Source organism: Chaetomium fimeti, assembly GCF_033439085.1.
Source record: "Chaetomium fimeti strain CBS 168.71 chromosome Unknown B0H64scaffold_1, whole genome shotgun sequence".
In the NCBI taxonomy this organism is placed as follows: Eukaryota; Fungi; Ascomycota; class Sordariomycetes; order Sordariales; family Chaetomiaceae; genus Chaetomium; species Chaetomium fimeti.
The window spans coordinates 4,904,953-4,922,625 of record NW_026944329.1 but is presented as its reverse complement, the minus strand read 5'-3'; the positions used below and the strand labels follow the sequence as shown (position 1 = coordinate 4,922,625).

The following is a 17,673-nucleotide window of genomic DNA, read 5'->3' as shown; positions in this document are numbered from 1 at the left end:
CGAATGGCCCAACATGCAGAAGGAGAAAAGAGGAAAAGAGCAAAGAGGGGAAAATAAAAGGAGGGAAAAGAATTGGGGGGGGGGGGGGAACAATCGGAGTTTAGGTGCTTTCTTCCTCGGGGCAAACAGCCCCGAGAGGTCTCCAGGTATGTACGTCTGGACAATCGGAATACATACAGAGGGCGTCGGACTTTCCCAAGAGAGCAATTGCGTGAATTGCGTGACGAGGCTTTGATCCAGTGTTGCATAAGTAATCTATCGAGCCGCGTGACAAGCGCTTCCTCCCGCGACAGCCTCACTTTACTTACCCCTCTCCCCCGTCTCCTTTTTCCGGGGTCCGCTTTGCCCGGCTGGTATGGGAAAGGGGCTCGGAGTCGTAAATATGCTATTTTGAGAAACAACCTACATACATACATAAACCATGATCCATGGGAAGGACCTTGTTACAGAACGCATGCTATATACATGGTATGTGTAACCCAATATGAGCAGTGATACACACTCACTTTTCCGTGGATGGATCCTGGGTGGTAGCCAGCTCATTTTCCGAGCTCCTGTTCCACAAACATGTGCGTGTCCGGCAGCTTTCGGCAAGCCCAGCAGTGTTACACCACGTCTTTTGGGACTGTAAATCTCAGGAAGCCTTGCGGGAACATTTGCATGACAAGGCATATTTCCCTCGGACTTCCCACCTGAGTCAGACCGGAGAAATGATACTCCTGGATTATAGGCCAATCTTGGCGATACTCTGATATTTCGTCTTTGTCCGTATAAACATAGAACGCGGAGAACGGAAAGGCCAAAAACGACGATGCCCTCATGGCCCGAATCCCTCCTCCACACTCCAAAGTTCCATGGTTCAGTGTCACGGAGCTCGCGGTACACCACAGACCATATGTGCTTCTTTCCCCTTGGAACGAACATATCCCGCTCTTGCTTCTACCAACCAACAACTAATCGGCGATCCACATGCTCACGCTGTCAAACACGGCGTGGGGGCATTTGATAACCCGGCCAACCCGCTAACAAGAAACACGGACTCCGTGGGAGTTATGATGAGAGAATCGAGCGGGTTGCGTTGCGAGTCCCACGTGTGTGAAAGCGAGCCAACCAACAACATCTCACTTCCTCCATATCCCCCAACCTGTCAAATGGCTATCTTCGGTGAGCCGAACTGGGTATTGGCTGTAGATAATATAACGCGTGAAACAAGCTCAGCAACCAACCCCCATCAGGACCAAGGGTGAGAAAGACTTGACACAGCCCCCCCCCCGCCCCCCCCCCCCCCGGAACAAAGCTTGAACAAGTATGTCCAGCACGCCATGCGGCTCCCAAGTACAATTTGCCAACTTCTCAAAATTGCCTCTCTACCAACTCCCCAACCCCCACGGGTTTGTCTAGAACCTCCATAGTAAACGCCAGTGGTATAACGAAGGTACTGATGCTGCGCGTACTCTGCTGTTGTCCCCATCCCACACGAGCAGCAACGACAAATCCCCAAATATAACGCATAACACACACGCGCACACAAAAAGCACACAGCAACGCCATCACCAGCCAGCGTCCAGCGGCTCTCTTGAGTCAGTTACGTCACAGATAAAACACGCGACGCAATGCCATGCCATCCCCCCAGCATCGCCTCCCATTACTCACAATCCAACCCCCCTTTCCCCATGCCCCGACCACTGAATTCACACCCACGACGAGGCGCTCATCCCACGTGTGCGGTGTTGAAGAAATCACCCCCTCACTGCACCCTGCCACGTCTTCAACGGTATCGAGGCCCCCGCCACATCCCCCGTCTCTTCCGCTCGGAGGTATCGGCGCTACGGATTCAACTGCACGTAATTCCCTATCCACCCAGTCAGTCAATCAGTCCATCACTCAATCATTCAATCATCCAGCCACCCCACAAAACAAAAGGGGGGGAGAAAAGAAGAAAAAAAAAACGAAAAAAAGAAAAACCCACCCGGAAACTGCCCCTCCCTCCCCTCCACCCGCCCCGTCCACCACTCATTCCCATTCTGCGTCCTCGCCACCACCTCAATGACATCCCCAGCCCGAAAGCTCAGATCCCCCTCCGCCTGCGCCGCGTAGTCGTACAGCGCCGTGACCGTCTCGACCTTGGGCGTCGCCGACAGCCGGCTGGGCTTGGGCTTGGGCGGGGGCGGCTTGGACTTGGCGGCCGCGGCGGCCGCTAGTGCGGGGGATACGGGGCCGTTGTTGCTGTTGGCGCCCGGCAGGCCGGGGGAATAGGGTGGCGGTGGGTGGTCGGTGACTTCGGATTGGCGGGGTTGCCAGGTCGGGCGGAGGGCGGCGGGTACCGGGGATTTGGAGGGCGCTGGGGAGGTGGAGGCTGGTGGGGGGAGGGGGATGGCGGCGGCACCGGTGGAGGGGTTTGTGGGTTCGAGTTCCGGGGTCGGGGAGGGGTGGGACGGCCCTGCGGTGAGCAAGCCGGCGGTGTTGGAGCCCCCTTCGAGGGCGGCCGGGCGCGGCTTGGGGCCGTACTTGGGCGGGCGCTTCTGGCCGCTGGTCTTGAACTTGACGATGGAGAGGGCCTCGGCGCGCTCCTGCACGTCGCCGCGCTTCTTGAGGAAGGCCTCCTCCACGTCGAGCGTCAGGTCGAAGTAGCCGATATCTACCCGCTGCATGCGCTCGTGGAGGGTGTAGAAGATGTTGAGCTGCATGTAGTAGAAGGACTGGAACAGCGGCTGGATGAACTCGCGCTCGAGAGCGAACAGCTTGGGCAGCTCGTCCTTGAGCAGGTCGTTGAAGTAGTTGAATTCCTGGGTCGACTGCTCCACCTCGTTCTCGGCCTTCCACGTCGCCTTCTCGTCCTTGGCCGTCTTGTCCTTCTTGTCCTGCAGCTTCTTGAGCGTGGCCCGGCGGCGGTCGTAGTCGAGCTTCTTGTGCTCGCGCTTGAGGGCCGTTTTGCGGATCACCTTGATGACGTCGAGCAGCTCGTCGGCCGGCCGGATCACCCGGCTCTCGATCATCTCGAGCTCTGGCGCCAGCGTCTCCTGCAGGTCCTTGACCACGGCCTCGTACTCCTCGCACGCCCGGATGCCCTCGGGGTTGCCGTGCACCACGAGCGAGTCCGGATCCGACACCCGGCCGCTAATCGGCTTGTAGATCTCGGTCATGGCCTGGGAGAAGGCGATCTGGTGCGCGAGCATGCCGTTGATGGCGTCGAAGTACTTTCGGCTCTCATCGTGCAGCCGCTTCGTCTCGCTCTCGAGCTCGTCGAACCGCCGTTCCGAGTCGATGTAGACGGCATCCTTGGTGTGCTCGCCAATGTTGAATTTCACCTTGAATTGTTGGGGCGCCTGTCGTCGTCGTCGTGTCCGAGGTTAGTTTTCTTTCTGAAGAGATCCATTCATGTTGCTGGGTTGAAGAGAGGAGACGGGTTGAGCTGGAAGCAAGTCAAGCTTCATTGCGGGGCAGCAACAAAACTTACGCGAGCCAACCCCTTCTGCAGACCCTTAAAACTCATTCTTTGCGTATTATTCGTTTATATCGGTGGCAATATTGCTATTCAGCGGGAAAGCGGCCGTCGGTTTGTATTTGAATGTTGTAAAATAATGGTCGGCGTCGGGGCCTTTGCGGGGAGTTTTTAGGGGGACCTTCTCTCGAGAATTGCGCCTGACGCCGTTCGGGGCGATGACGATGTTCTCGGGGCGGAGCCGGGCTTCAGTTTTCCTTGGCTGATGGAGGGTGGCGCTGCCGGCCGCCCAAAAACCGATTCTGTCCCTCTGCCAAGGCTGGAATGCTGCCAATGAAGTCGTCCGGTTCGGGAGTTGAATGCCGAGCGCAATGAAGCACCACGTTCGGCCGAGAGCGAGGTGGTTATTAGAGAGAGCTGTGCGAAATTGAATGAGAGTGTTGCTTGATGCTGCTGACTCGGGCGCGTTGGTAAGATATGTAGATACAAAATAAGCACTCCAAGCCCCGGCAACCCCAGTCGCAAACTGACCGCTCCTGTCAAGTTCGTCATTCACTCATTCCAGTTTCTTGGGCTGACAAGCAGACAAAATCCGGCGATTTGTGCCCCGGATCGGTAAATAGTGGGTGCACAGCCCAATGGAGCCAATTAGAGTTAACATGGCGAACTTCTCTGATGCCAAGCCCATCCCACTCATCCCGCAGTGGGGACCCGCCACAAAACCGATAGCTCCGTTCATCCCGCATTCAGAGCCCTGAACTTTTTCTCCCGGGCATCGCCATCACCACGGATCCCCGTTATCATGGCCAACATCGCACCATCGGTCCTCCGGCAGGCGTCTCGTCTGGCGTCGAGATCATCCGTTCAGGCCGCAACGCGACGCGGCGTTCCGGTCCTATCGCGGCCGACGACCGCTGCGGCACGCAGTACCTGCCAGAGGTGCTATGTGACCCAGAGCAAGCCCGACCATGCGCAGGTCCAGGTAGACACGGCTATCCGGTTAGATAGAGCTGAGCTGGAGAAGGCGGGAGCTACACTCGAGACCCAAAATGGGTCAACGACGCACGTCAGCCCGATGGCTGGTAAGACATTGTTGCGCGCAAACTGAGCCGGATAGCGCTAATATCCGAGACCAGATGTCCTCAAGCAGGCCGTCAAGCTGGACGAGGGCCAACGGCCCATCTATCTCGACATGCAGGCCACAACACCGTTAGACCCGCGCGTGCTAGATGCCATGCTCCCATACTACACCGGCGTGTTCGGTAACCCCCACTCGAGGACACACGCATATGGCTGGGAGAGTGAGCATGCCGTGGAGCAAGCCAGAGAATATATCGCGAACTTGATTGGCGCGGATCCCAAAGAAATCATCTTCACCAGCGGCGCCACCGAGAGCAACAACATGAGCATCAAGGGCGTGGCCAGGTTCTTTGGCCGGTCGGGGAAGAAGAAGCACATCATCACCACTCAGACAGAGCACAAGTGCGTGCTTGACAGCTGTCGAAACCTGCAGGACGAAGGCTTCGAGGTCACCTACCTGCCCGTCAACAATAACGGACTCGTCGACCTCGACAAGCTCAAGGCTGCGATCCGCCCCGAGACAGCGCTTGTTAGTATCATGGCAGTGAACAACGAGATCGGCGTCATCCAGCCGATGGCCGAGATCGGAAAGATTTGCCGGGAGAACAAGGTGTTCTTCCATACCGATGCGGCCCAGGCCGTTGGCAAGATCCCGCTCGACGTCAACGCCATGAACGTAGACCTCATGTCCATCTCGTCGCACAAGATCTACGGCCCCAAGGGGATAGGCGCGTGCTACGTCCGCCGTCGCCCGAGGGTCAGACTGGAGCCCATCATCAGCGGTGGTGGACAGGAGCGCGGTCTGCGCAGCGGCACGCTTGCCCCTGCTCTCGTTGTCGGGTTCGGAGAGGCGTGCCGCATTGCGGCCGAGGAGATTCAGGTACGTTGCCCATTTCATCTCTACCTGAATCGGTTACTAACAGTGACCAGTATGACCACAAGAGAGTCAAGTTCCTCTCGGACCGACTCCTCAACGGCCTTTTGTCCATGGAGCACACCAACCAGAACGGCGACCCCGACCACTTCTACCCCGGCTGCGTGAACGTGTCGTTTGCCTACGTCGAGGGCGAGTCCCTCCTCATGGCGCTCAAGGACATTGCGTTGTCCTCGGGCAGTGCATGCACGTCAGCGTCGCTCGAGCCAAGCTATGTTCTGCGGGCGCTCGGCAACAGTGACGAGAATGCCCACTCCAGCATTCGGTTTGGCATCGGCCGGTTCACGACGGAAGCCGAGATCGACTACGTCCTGAAGGCGGTCAAGGAGCGCGTCGGGTTCCTCCGCGAGCTCAGCCCCCTGTGGGAGCTTGTGCAGGAGGGTGTCGACCTCAACACGATTGAGTGGACTCAGCACTAGTTTGGGATTTCAAGGAGTTCGGGGGATTGGTGAATCGGGCGGGTATTTGAGAGTACATATCACAAAGGCGAGCAATGACCTTCGGCTAGGCCTGGCGCAACCAAGCAACCAAGCAAGCAATCTGTATCATATCATGTATTTTGTTGGCCGACCCAAGAGAATGAGACCACGATCCATCGCACCTGGCCGGCAGGTCACCGGTACAAGTGTGAGATATCCAGAGACGCCGCGAGTCAGCCACGCCGACATGTCATGGCCATGGTCCATGGGTCTATGGTCCGGGGTGACAACACGGCACCTCGGGGTGCAAACGGCTCGAAACCGTTTAGGGCCCGACCCCATCCATGTCGTCCTCGACGACGGCCTCGCGAAAATACCCTCAAATAGCTCGTGCCCTGTGTGACCGATGGACTGTCACACCGCTAAGACATCCTTTGGGCTTGGGTGAGGCTCTATTCTATGTATGGAGCTCTTTCTGGAGGCATGGAGGTGTCGGTTTAGCCGGGAGGCCTCTCCATGGGCGTGACTTTCTGACCGGTCCAAGCGGAAGCTGACAACTCCAGCCTCCAGAATATCCCTCCCTGCATTCAAGTCACTAACTATTAGTGTAGATGTGCATGTGCATGGCTTCTTTTCTTCTTCTGGTTGTGTGGTGGACGGGGGGCCGGGGGGGGGGGGGGGGGGGGGGGGGGGGTCTCAATGGCAAGCCGTGTCCGTCCCCAACCTCAGGGATTGGTACCCTCCCTCCCCTTCAATTGTTTTTCCCTCCTTTTTCAGGGAGGAAACATCCATGGCGATGGCTCCGTTGACTCCCATTTGCTAGAAGAAAAGTCCGTGGATTGAGGTCGCCTTGCATTGCATTGGAGGTGGAGTCGCCCAGGGATGCAGGGCCTGAGTGTTCTGGAGAATCGTGGCTGTGAATGCCCTCAACGCGACGTTGAGGGGTTAGGGAGGCGCAGTCTTGCACCTGGGAGCAAAACACTGTGTCCCCTGTATGAAAGTATCCGGGGCTCGTAAATTGGCGAGTCTCAAAGCCCGATGCTCGCATTGACTGACTGGTTTTCCGATCCATCCGTTGAGGGAAGTAGGAGGCCTTTTTGAGGGCATTCCGAATTAGATGCTGTAGCTCAAATCTGCCTTTTTACATGTTTTGCACTATGAAATGCAGTGGTTGATTGGTTCTGTCTCGATCAGAAACAACTTAATCTTAATCGCACCTTCTTCTGACTCGAAATCAAAATTGAACTTCGAGTCACAAGTGAGTAAGTGACTGGGGAAGCAGCAACCGGCCCTCGGCGGATTGCGATGCATTCAGTTTGCTTCATGTGGGAAATTCTAGTAAAACACTTTAGAAAAGTAGGATTTTGGTAGATTGCATGCATTCTCAGGCCATCACAGCTGAAAAGCTCCATTTGCATAGAGGACCCTACTTTGAAATTGACCCTATGAAGGGCGATGATGTGTGCACATGTCAAAGTTCGTCCCATAATGCGAGATGCGGCGATGAGCTGCGCAGGGGTCTGACATGACGTCATCGCCTCAGGGACCCAGCTATGACATCATCACTCTGATGCATCACGAACTCCAACATCACATCCGACAACAACCGGGCATCAAATGTGGACTATAGTGGATTCAATTGCTGGAAGTTGAAGATATAAGAGAGTCTCTTTACTTCTAGATTCTCAATCCATCTCATATCATCAAACAATAGTAACAACAACACCTCATCACCAAGCAACACTAAAACAAAACCATTCACTTACATCTCGGCCATCAACCACCAACCATCACCATGTCTGCCAACAACAACAACTCTACCCTCAAGTCCTACGTCGACTCCGCCACCGGCGCGGTGCAGAACGCCGCGGGCGGCCTCTTTGGCAGCACCGGCGACGAGGTAAGCACCACATACCAGCATGGCATTGTTAGCAACATCGCTAACCCTCACGGCAACAACAGGCCCAGGGCAAGGTCAAGCAGCAAAAGGCCGAGGCCGAGCACGACGCCTCGCACGCCGCGGTCAAGGTGCCGGGCGGCACCGTCTCCTCGTCCGGCGTGGCCAGGGACGACCCCGACCGCTCGGCCGGGTCGTGGAACCAGACGGCCGGGTCCGCCAAGGAGTTCCTCGGCGGCGTCGTCGGCAACGAGGTACGTGTCCCACGCACAACCCAACCCAACCCACTTACACGAATACCGATTACTAACCACCGCCCGTGTGTGCTACAGAGCCTCAAGCAGGCCGGGCGCGAGCAGAACCGGTCCGGGCAGGAGCAGGAAGCGCGCGGGCAGATCAACGACTTCACGTCGGGCGTGGGCGACCGCGTGTCGGGTGCTGTCGGCGGCGCTGTGGCGGGCCTGACTGGCGACCGCTCCAAGCAGGATCAGTACCAGGCCCAGCACGACGCCGGCAAGACGCAGCAGCGCGGGGCCGAGCTCGACATCCAGAAGCAGGCTGAGGCGCGCGACCGGTCGTGATTGTTTCGAGTTGAGAGAGGGGGTGGTGGTGGCGCTTCGCGGATGTGGGCGGCGGTTCTTTGTTTACTTTCTTTGGCTGTTGTGAGTTGGGACATGGCGCAGGAAGGATTTCGTGTGAGATGATGATACCCCCCCGGAGATTGGAAGGGGATTCCAAGGCTCTGAGAGGCTACGCATTTTGGGCTGGTTGGGCTGGTTAGAGTAGCTAGGCAGCAGAATGCGGGACATCTTGCCGGAGTACCAATGATCGATCGTGATGTAGGTGTTGTCTGTTGGGCAAACTGTGATGCGCGGCCGTGGCGGCCGATGGAAGGCGTTATTCTGCCTCGGATCCGGGATAACTATGCGTCGCGATATATGTCTGGATCTGGATCTAGGTGCGGCGAGTTAGAAGCATAAAACGCCATCTATGTCGGAAACGTGGCTTCTACGGCGTCTTGTCAGGGGAATGTAACTCAAATTAGATCGCCGAACCGTTGAGCGAGGGGTACCTCGATCGAGAGCCAACGCTTGATCCTGAAACCATATGCAGGGCTGATATCTCACTATGGCAACAGACTTCCTGCATATCGACCGCAGCACCTCCGTGCCGTAGCGACGGCGTGGTGAATTCCGGCAGCTAGGTGGTAGCCATCGGGGGCCTCGAACAGTTCAGCCCTATCATGAGGCGAAGGTGCTCGAAGGAGCCACTGTGGCGTACACCATGTTGTGGCATAGATAGTACGGCGAGAAATCTCGTGTGAGTAACCCGGCATGTCGTTGAAAAAATGACTGGCCACGAGAGGTTGGTTTCCGAGGCGGGCCCTCAGCACTGGCCGCCCCCACGGTTTGTTAGGATCGCCGACATGGTTGCTCGTGAACGAGCCAAGACCTACTTTTTACATCTGATGACTCTATTTCCCCGTACTGTTTGTATAATCTGGCAGGTAGGGGCAACGAGGATGATTTCGATGAGTGCTTGTTTTCTTACTGTGTAATCTCTACCGAGTAGGTACAAAGTCGAGACGGTGGTTTGTCAGAACAAGCCCGGATGAAGATTGGGGGTCAGGGGGAAATTGTGGAGATGAAGAACAGGGTCGCATGATCCCTGCGAGTCACTCCTCGTCGGGACAAGCTCCATCTGCAAGCACTGCACGAGCCACACAGCCTGCGGGGAGTATCTTGCATGATGTGGAGACTTGTTCCTTCCCGCAGCGGGTCCGATTACCAAATCTTTCATCTGGGTGGGCTTTGCAACTCCGCAATCCGACTTCAGTTTCAGAGAAGTGTTCGTACTTGGCACCTGAGATTCGGCCTGTCAAGGAACCTAAAGGGCAAATGGACGGAGGCACTGAATGGCGGGAATTGGGCCCCACGCCATTGAGCCGCCTGCTTGTTGAGCCATCATAATCCTACGAGCCGGGGATTTGCGAGCTTCCAAGCCTCCCTCGGCAACACTTTGCCGCCGTCAGGTGCACAAGCGCGGGCGGAAAATGGCCCCCAATTAGCCTAACGTAGGTTGTAACATCTCCATAGGCGTTAACTGCATTGGTATGGTATGGCGGAGTTGTTCTCGAGCTATTGACAGTCGCCCGGCTGCCGTCACACTGAAGCGACCGAAGCTCAGAGGCAAGAGTTGGGCATCTCCGCCCTCCCGCCGCCGCGGGCAGTCACCCGGTCTCGTGCCTTCCCGAATAAGGGGAGTTGACGATGCTTGGCATCCGATCAAGCACCCCTGGAAGGTTTGCTTGCATACGGGGTTTGTGCGGTGTTGCAATTGGCCAATGTTCACGTTTTATTCTCAGGCTCTCTTGCCGACTCTTCCACAATTTCGTGGCCGCGCGAGTAAACAACCGAGATTCCAAATTTCAGATTATTTCGCCCACTGTGCCTGTCAACACTCTTGGTCAATACCGAACCCAAGTACCTACAGGTTCATCGAATCGTCCGATGATACCTGCGTCCAACCCCCCGTCAACCCCCCCAGCTGCCGGTCCCTACCCATCTTTCCACCCGAACAAACAACCCTGCCGGAGCGGGCCAGAACTCGGCGCAGCCCCATCTCCCCGAGTTTCCGCAGAGCGCTAAATTTGGGCGCCCAACCGAGACATTTCTGTCCCATAGCCGGCCTCTCTGAAACGTACAATTCGGCGCCGTTTTCTTTTCTTTTCTTCTTTGTTTTCTTCACCATCTCGAAACCGGGCGAAGTCGTGTTTGAGGATGCTGGCACGTTGCCCCCGCCCGTCTGAAGTGCCGCTTTGCCACGCTCGCCGCCGGCGAAGCCCGGTTCCTGAGACCGCTCTCGTCGGCCACATGTTGTAACTATGTACAGTTGTACTGTACCGTCGGGAGGTGGTAGCCGCCTTCGGTCGCGGGAGAATCCACCTACCTTAGTTAGTGAGAGTTGGTTGTTCCAACCCCGTCCAGAGGGGTGGAATTCCGCTTTCTCGGCTATCTCCCGACCCCCGTCCAGAAAAGCCCCCAAATTACTCGAACGGCCTTCACACCCTCAAACTTGGGCGAATTCGACCCACATAGTGGGAGCCTGGTTCGTTCCACTCTCTCAACGGCCTGAGGGGGTCACTGCCATGATCAGACGGCCGAATCAGAGTCATGAGATGGTTCTTCCCCCTCGATTTCGGGCCGTGGGCGTTAGGCGTGACAGTAACATGCCACTTTCGTCCATCGGCAGCAGCTTGCTCGTGACAGGGTACCGTTCTAAAGGGCCCCGGCCGATGCCTGCTGGACCTTCCTTTTCCCCACCGTACACCGTTCCACCGGCCGTCCTCCTAAAGGTACGTACCTGGTGGTATGAATGCAGGTAACCTGGGATTCTACACAGGAACCCGGCGCCATGGCCTGCGGGTACCACCATGCGGCACACGTTCGGGGTCTGCATACTGGCTGCCGAGATCGGTATTGGTACCAAGTACATGCTGGCGAGGAACAACCCGCAGTCGTTTGACGTGGTATAGTTAGCCGTTCGACTCACACGCCCCTGTGCCGCCCGAAGGAAGCTTCCGCCTCACCCAAGTACCTTTCCTTGGCACACACACGCCTCAGGATCGAGATGGCCTGGGCACTTGGTCCAAGCATGTTCAACATCCTTGCTTGCGTTCTTGTGCCAATCGTTCACCACATACCTCCTCATCGTCTTGTCCCCTGGTTGCCTTGGGCTTGATAGTAGCCCTCGAGCCTGCGCCCCTAACCCGTGGCTTCTATGGATGGCCCTGCTGTGCCATAATACCATGAGATCATCGCCTTCATAGAGAGAAGTCCTCTGATATATAAGAGCTGCTTTGTGACTCCCTACCGTCCTCAACCGTCTCAGAGCACATCGCAACCACCGCCGGCCTTTAAGAAGCACCACCCTCGACCCCCTCAACACCCTCGACTCTCACATCACCACCGCCCTCACTCTCTGTCTTCACCATGAAGCAAAGGTCCAGCCAGCCTGCCATGATGAGAATCGCCATTGCCGGTGCCGGCGGCTTTGCCCAGATCCTGGCCCAGCAGGTCAGCCAGACCGCGCATGCTCTTCTGGTCCTCTCCCGCAACGTCAGTCTCCCCCGTTCCTATTGTATCACGAAGTATCACATTGCTCACTATGCCACAGCCGCACCCCGAACTCGAGGAATGCTGTCCCGGATGCCAAGTAGCCATCGTCGACTACGACGATGTCGAGAACCTCCGGTATACCCTCCAGGGTGTGGACCTGGTCATCTCCACCATCGCCGGTAACGAGCAGCTCAACCTCATCGACGCTGCCCGGCGGGCTCGCGTGAGGGTCTTTGTCCCGTCCGAATTCGAGGGTGATCTCAGCCACCGGCCGGCAAACGACCCCCTCGACCGCGGCTCGCAGTCAGCCCTACAGCTTTTAGAGGGCTGGTCACAATCCAAGTCTCATCGGTTGCGCTATACCGTCTTCTCTTGCGGCATCTTTATGGAACGTTTCGGTCCTGGCGGATTGCAGACGTACGGAATCGGCGCGGGAAGCGGCATACAGGGCCCGGACGACTATCTGGTCAACCTCCAGGAAGCGAGGGCGGAGATTATCTTGGGGAACTCAAGCGGCAGGCCTGTCCGGATATCCATGACCTCGGTGTACGACGTCGCCCAGTTTATCACGGCCGCCCTTGAACTGGGCCTCGACAATTGGCCCAAGGAGTTTAGGATGAGAGGAGATTCCGTGACGGCTCAGGAGCTGGTAGAGACATGCTCCAACGCCCTTGGAGGTCAGTCCCTCTCCTTCTCTCTCTCCCTTGTCTTGGTCTTCAAACTAACAATGATACAGTGCCTATCAGTCTTGTCACCCGCCATTACCAGGAAGTGGAAACCCAGGCCGAGGCATGCCAGCAAAGCGGCGACTGGGCGCAGTGGTACTATTTCCAGAGGCTCCTCCAGACAGCCAACGGGCGATATCAGGTTCGGCAAGCCAACCTCAACGAGGCTACCCAGGTGCAGCCCCTAACGTTTAGGGGGTGGCTCGATAACGTCTGGGCGGCCAACATCTAGCACGCCCCAGGTTTTCCCTTTTCTCCTTTTTTTTTCCGTATGTTATCTGTTATCATGCGAAACGACCTGAGGCACAACTGTGCCGTGTACTTGCCGGATTTGATATGCTTACCATACCCCTGTTTTTCTGTTACCACGTTTACTGTTTTTGTTTTTTGTCCTTTGTCATTGTTTCTTTTACCATGTACGATTTGAGCTATGACGATAGATAGATGTCTTCTTGGGCAAACCAATCCTATTTTCTTGAACCAAAAAAAGATTTCCTGAAACCTGCCGCAGTAACACACATTCATGACTCTACGGGGCACGCGGGCCTTCCCTCAGAGGCCCACGCACCTTGCAAGTCACAGGCACTGCACTCCTTCGAGTCCAGCCGAACCCGAACAATACGAATGCCCTTTCTAGCTTACCCGGAGCTTACGCCGGCTTTCTCATTGTTTAGCAGCTTAAGTCCGTCCGTCGGGTGTATTCGCAGTTCCGAACACTGTTGCCTTGTTCCGTCAAGCCACCTCAACACGCTCCAAGGCTGTTATGTTACTCTGTACCACCTGTCGTTGCGTAATCTTGCCGGTTCGGGCCTTTAAGGCAGAGAGATAACGAGGGAGCGATGTATGTATGTATGTACAACCGCACATATGCACAATTACAACATCCAATACACAAAAATACGTAATCTTCTCCTGCAGTCCCCCCCAAGCCCCAACTGCCTCCCTCCATCAACCCCCCCTTCACCCTGCAGCAACAGCGTCCGGGGTGCTTCTCGCATTCGATCATGTGATTTTAAAATTGACCCAGTCCCCCGGCCCGGGTCGACAAGCTTTTCCCGGGGCAGCGATTCCTGGCGGTTAGCTTCCCTGAACGTGCAGCAGCCCATCGTGCCGGCGGCCCCGTAATTTCTTTCCCCGGTTACGTACCAAGCGAACGGGCAGAGGCAGTTACCATGGTTGTACCAGATCCTTCTGATGTGTCTGTCGTCGTTGGCTTCCAAAAGTTGCACCACCCACCCCAATAGTCCGGTTTGGTTCGATCTGCCCTTCCCGATTTCCCCTTCGGGGTCGCTTACATTACTAAAAATGCCGTCTGCAGTCTGCAGGTTGTCCAAAGACGGTAGTTGGTCTGAATAAATGTCTATACATAGTCGTATGACAAATCGGAGTCGTTGATTGACAACCCTTTTCCAGCGTTCAGTCGTGTAACCCGACACGTAAGGGACACGTGTGGGCACATTCCTGCCGGGGCAACGTGTGCGGCGCTGGGGTGCGGTGCGGTGCGGTGTGGTGTGTGGTGTAACGGCGGGTGTACATGTATTACACATGAGACATACATACGTACATACATACATGTCCAGCGTTACATACAGGAAGGAAGGAATCGATGCATGCCCAGGTCCGGGGGCTCGGGGAGCACGGGGAGCACGGGGACGACGGGGGTTCCCGATAGGGCTGGGATCAGATGAGTTCGCTGTTGGGGTTGGTTGTCGCCCTTTCTTTGGGGAGGAAGGATTCGGCGAAGACAGGGGGTTCGTGGTTTGCCTTAACCCTAATCTCGATTTCCAGGCGCGGAGAACAAGGCTGAGCGCGAGGCGGCTTTCCGGGGTTTGATGTGTTGTCGTCAAAGGTTGAAACAAGCGCCTTGTGGCTTTGCAGCGCCGGCGCGCTCCTTAGCGTCGTGGGATTCAACCCTTGTCGGTGTTGCGATTGGTGCTGGAGCACGGCATCGAACATATACAGGGAATTGGACGGATTCAAGATGGATTTGAGAGGTTGAAAGGACAGCGAAGCTGGGTGTGTTCGCCGTTCTGTTCCCGGCCCATTACTCGGCCAGGAATCCTCGACCGCAATCCTTTGTCAAAATATTACAGGGGACTGATGCGTGGCGTCGAACCCGACACTTTCTCGGTGTTGGAAATCGGGTAGAAACAGATTTCGACGCATATTCCGACAGACAGCAGCTGTCGTCTGCTGGAAATCGAGAAACAAAGGCAAAAATCTGCCAGGGGCGAAGGCAAAAAATGAATAGCCGCGTCCTGGCCCCCAATACAACGCTGCGCCGTAATGTGAAACATCTCATCATCGCGATGCCGCGCCGAGGAGTCGAAGAGGTCCGAAGCCACAGCGACACCATGTTTCAGTCGTCTCACTTGCATCGCCCCGAGCCAAGCCTACCAGAGCGAGGGAGGTCGGAAGCTCAACCACGGACCCGGGCCCGCGCCTTCTCCCGGCGGCGTCTGCACCCACACCACCAAAGCCGCTCAAGTGAAACTTCGGCTCAAAGGTGGCTGGTGAGTCAACGGCTTGTCGGCATCACCGTCTTCGCCGTCGCCGTGCGTGTCGCTGTATTCTGTAACGACCCATAAACAGAAACGCTCCCATTCGACGACCCATTGCTGTAAGCGAGCTGCTTTCGTTCCGGCCCCCACGCTTGCCGCGCGGACGTCGCGCGCCCTCGAAGACGGAAAAATGTCAGCCTACCTCATTGACGCGCTCCGACGCGGGGTCTATGGTAGAGAGAGTGGGCAGTGTAGCAATATCGTTAGGCAGCCGAATATCCTCTCACGGTACTCGCCCAACGAGCTCAGGTAGAAGGACAAAAGAGGAAGCTAAACGTACCACATTTCCGCGTCCTGATCCTCGAAGGCGGACCAACGCACGCTATTCTCGGCTAGTGATCCTAAGGTGGCGAGGTCGGTGCTGTCACAGGCTTGGAATGCACCCCAGAAAATGTTGGTTGCCGGGGAGCCGCCATGCCGCCCCTGCCGTGATGGAATTCCGACATCATCCTCGCAGAGGGCGCAGGGCACGCCTTGCGCCAACAAAATTGGGAGAGAGTGGGGCATCCCGCTGCCTGTTGACGCCGCGTGCGGTCCATGCCTAGACACCACGGGTGTTTCCACGAGTATCCGTTTGTCCTTGATGGCCTCGACTAGGCGTGGATGTTTGTGCAGAGTCATGGCGTGTCCGATTCGTCGCGTTCCGAGGAGCAGGGCATCGAAGAGGTTGCGCTCCGCGGTGGCGTTGTCGTCATTGAGCGATCCGCCCGCGGCCAGGAAAAAGGGGATCTGCACGTCTTCGAGGGCACATTGCTTTCGGAACCAGAACAGTTCGGGAAGCAGGTCCGCGAGCGGCCGGCCAAGATGCTCGGGGCCGGCGAGGTCGTACCCGGCCACCAATTGCGGCCACAGAAGCTTCGTTGATATACAGTTATCGGCGTCCTCGATGATCGACCGTGGATCATGGCGGCGCGAGGTCGACCACATGACACGGAGTCCCCAGAATCGCCGGCCAGAGTCGGTGGCCTGAAATCTAGCCACCTCTTCCCCAATTGCTTGGAACATATGGTCGTGATCCGGGTCCGGGTCCTCCGATCCTTCGCGGTAATAGCCGAATGGGAATGTGAGTCTGTTTCCTTGGTGTTAGCGGCCTGGTCGTCCTGGCCTCCTTCCCCTTTGGCCACCGAGCGTCGGCGTGAGTCGACGGTGAAAGGGGAAATGACATATTGGCCAGGCCCATCTCGCAGGCCCGGCAGGATCATGGGCTCACCGAAGCTCAAGCCAGTATACGCCGTCCTCAACGAGGTTGGCCATGAGCCGTTGGAGGAATGCCCGCCAAATAGGCTCATAGTAGATCATGCCGCTCATGACCTCTGAGCAGGCCAACGATGTTCCCCGATCCGCCCGGAGATTAGAGTCCTGCGTAGAGTTAATACGCCTCCCCTTCAACCACTCCGCAAATCCCTGCCTGCCTCCTTCGGGATAATCGTCCGCGGCCTTGGAAAGTGCGATATAGGTGTTGGGCGCGTAGCCGTCACCCCAGAGTGAACCGTCCTCGGAGTCCGCCTTGGCCCTGAACTGGATACGGAGACGCCCTTCTTTCCTGGCATGTTGGGTGGCGAGGTTACCGTCGGGGCATGAAATGCATATGCCCGGCGTGTTCAGGGCAACGTCGATGAGATGAGGTATGTCGACAAGGGAGTGGCAATGCGCGCGGAGCAGTGCACCCTTTGGCATCCGCCTGATTATTTGCCACGATGTAGGCATCTCCTGGGATGGTGGGGGGGCCGAAGGCCGTGTCTCTTCATGGCGGATCCTCGATACTATCTCACATGCCCTCTTCGCAATGGGCGAGAGAGCTTGTCGGAAGGAATAGTCTATCCTGTGGTGGTTAGGAATTATGAGCCGGACGGGGCGGTGATATAACCAAGCAAGAGATCATAGTACCACTCCGGTGTTTCTGTTCCTGGGCCATCAAGGCGCGGCGACTCTCGAGATAATTCTGAATGACCGAGTCCGATGTCTTGGGAAGCTCGTGAGCGACGAGGTCGGCCCATTCGTCGTCGGTGATGGGTGCCATGTTGCGAAGCCGACAATAAAAAAAGAATCAGTATTATTATCGTCTCTCCCTAGATAATTGGAAGTCGTGTGAAGTCAAATGTGAATTTGTGCGGTCGCCGTGTTTGGTGCGTGCCTGGGTCGTTGTCGTCGGTTGTTGCGAGATTCCACCTGCAGTCGTTGGAGGTCGGTCATCGTCCGGCATGTGCGACCCGAAGCTACCGCTGCCGGATAGTGTGTTACAGCGGCTGGAGCGGCTGTTTAGCGGGAATGCCCCCACTGATCGGATCCGAGAGCCGCTGCCGTAGTGTCCGTGGTGGTAGGTGCTGACCGACCCGTTCCTGCCCTGCAATATCCAGAATCCTTCTGCACTCAACCATTTCTTTCCACCTCTTTTTTTCCCCACCACTTTCCTTCCCCATCGGTTTCCTCAAGCTGTTCATTGGCGGTATCGGTTTGTCGTCGGAATTTGAGTGACGATAATCGGGGTCTGGCTTCC

At 56.6% G+C, this 17,673-nt stretch overlaps 5 protein-coding genes across 5 annotated transcripts; 3 read left to right on the top strand and 2 right to left on the bottom strand.

The window, feature by feature from the left end:
- Window positions 1–1,826: 1,826 nt before the first annotated feature.
- B0H64DRAFT_370515 (BAR domain-containing protein) lies at window positions 1,827–3,493 on the bottom strand (the record flags this gene model as incomplete). The annotated part of the gene is made up of 3 exons (XM_062802093.1): window positions 1,827–1,852; window positions 1,970–3,326; window positions 3,458–3,493. The coding sequence occupies 3 exons, from the start codon at window positions 3,491–3,493 to the stop codon at window positions 1,827–1,829; spliced, it is 1,419 nt and encodes a 472-aa protein (XP_062664906.1).
- Window positions 3,494–4,200: 707 nt separating this feature from the next.
- On the top strand, window positions 4,201–6,060 carry B0H64DRAFT_471319 (pyridoxal phosphate-dependent transferase). The gene is made up of 3 exons (XM_062807877.1): window positions 4,201–4,524; window positions 4,579–5,402; window positions 5,453–6,060. The coding sequence occupies exons 1-3, from the start codon at window positions 4,245–4,247 to the stop codon at window positions 5,873–5,875; spliced, it is 1,527 nt and encodes a 508-aa protein (XP_062664905.1). The 5' UTR covers window positions 4,201–4,244; the 3' UTR covers window positions 5,876–6,060.
- A 1,610-nt stretch (window positions 6,061–7,670) lies between these two features.
- Window positions 7,671–8,353, top strand: B0H64DRAFT_370513 (uncharacterized protein; the record flags this gene model as incomplete). Its single annotated transcript, XM_062802092.1, has 3 exons — window positions 7,671–7,775; window positions 7,838–8,026; window positions 8,105–8,353. 3 exons carry the CDS (start codon window positions 7,671–7,673, stop codon window positions 8,351–8,353), a joined length of 543 nt encoding a protein of 180 aa, XP_062664904.1.
- A 3,320-nt stretch (window positions 8,354–11,673) lies between these two features.
- On the top strand, window positions 11,674–12,953 carry B0H64DRAFT_37294 (uncharacterized protein). The gene is made up of 3 exons (XM_062802253.1): window positions 11,674–11,890; window positions 11,949–12,567; window positions 12,627–12,953. Exons 1-3 carry the CDS (start codon window positions 11,765–11,767, stop codon window positions 12,845–12,847), a joined length of 966 nt encoding a protein of 321 aa, XP_062664903.1. The 5' UTR covers window positions 11,674–11,764; the 3' UTR covers window positions 12,848–12,953.
- Window positions 12,954–14,852: 1,899 nt separating this feature from the next.
- Window positions 14,853–17,418, bottom strand: B0H64DRAFT_37228 (uncharacterized protein). Its single transcript, XM_062802218.1, has 4 exons — window positions 17,064–17,418; window positions 16,387–16,993; window positions 15,457–16,245; window positions 14,853–15,291 (listed from the first exon to the last, which is right to left on the bottom strand). The coding sequence occupies exons 1-4, from the start codon at window positions 17,194–17,196 to the stop codon at window positions 15,099–15,101; spliced, it is 1,722 nt and encodes a 573-aa protein (XP_062664902.1). The 5' UTR covers window positions 17,197–17,418; the 3' UTR covers window positions 14,853–15,098.
- Between the last annotated feature and the right edge of the window lie 255 nt (window positions 17,419–17,673).

Bases quoted from the DNA above. Each gene is read 5' to 3' on its own strand.
- B0H64DRAFT_471319 (XM_062807877.1), top strand. From the start codon at position 4,245: ATGGCCAACATCGCACCATCGGTCCTCCGGCAGGCGTCTCGTCTGGCG. The intron at 4,525-4,578 runs GTAAGACATTGT...ATCCGAGACCAG, and splicing joins GCACGTCAGCCCGATGGCTG to ATGTCCTCAAGCAGGCCGTC. The intron at 5,403-5,452 runs GTACGTTGCCCA...AACAGTGACCAG, and splicing joins TTGCGGCCGAGGAGATTCAG to TATGACCACAAGAGAGTCAA.
- B0H64DRAFT_37294 (XM_062802253.1), top strand. From the start codon at position 11,765: ATGAAGCAAAGGTCCAGCCAGCCTGCCATGATGAGAATCGCCATTGCC. The intron at 11,891-11,948 runs GTCAGTCTCCCC...ACTATGCCACAG, and splicing joins TTCTGGTCCTCTCCCGCAAC to CCGCACCCCGAACTCGAGGA. The intron at 12,568-12,626 runs GTCAGTCCCTCT...ACAATGATACAG, and splicing joins ATGCTCCAACGCCCTTGGAG to TGCCTATCAGTCTTGTCACC.
- B0H64DRAFT_37228 (XM_062802218.1), bottom strand. From the start codon at position 17,196: ATGGCACCCATCACCGACGACGAATGGGCCGACCTCGTCGCTCACGAG. The intron at 16,994-17,063 runs GTACTATGATCT...ACCACAGGATAG, and splicing joins GGAACAGAAACACCGGAGTG to ACTATTCCTTCCGACAAGCT. The intron at 15,292-15,456 runs GTACGTTTAGCT...TCCGTCTTCGAG, and splicing joins GATCAGGACGCGGAAATGTG to GGCGCGCGACGTCCGCGCGG.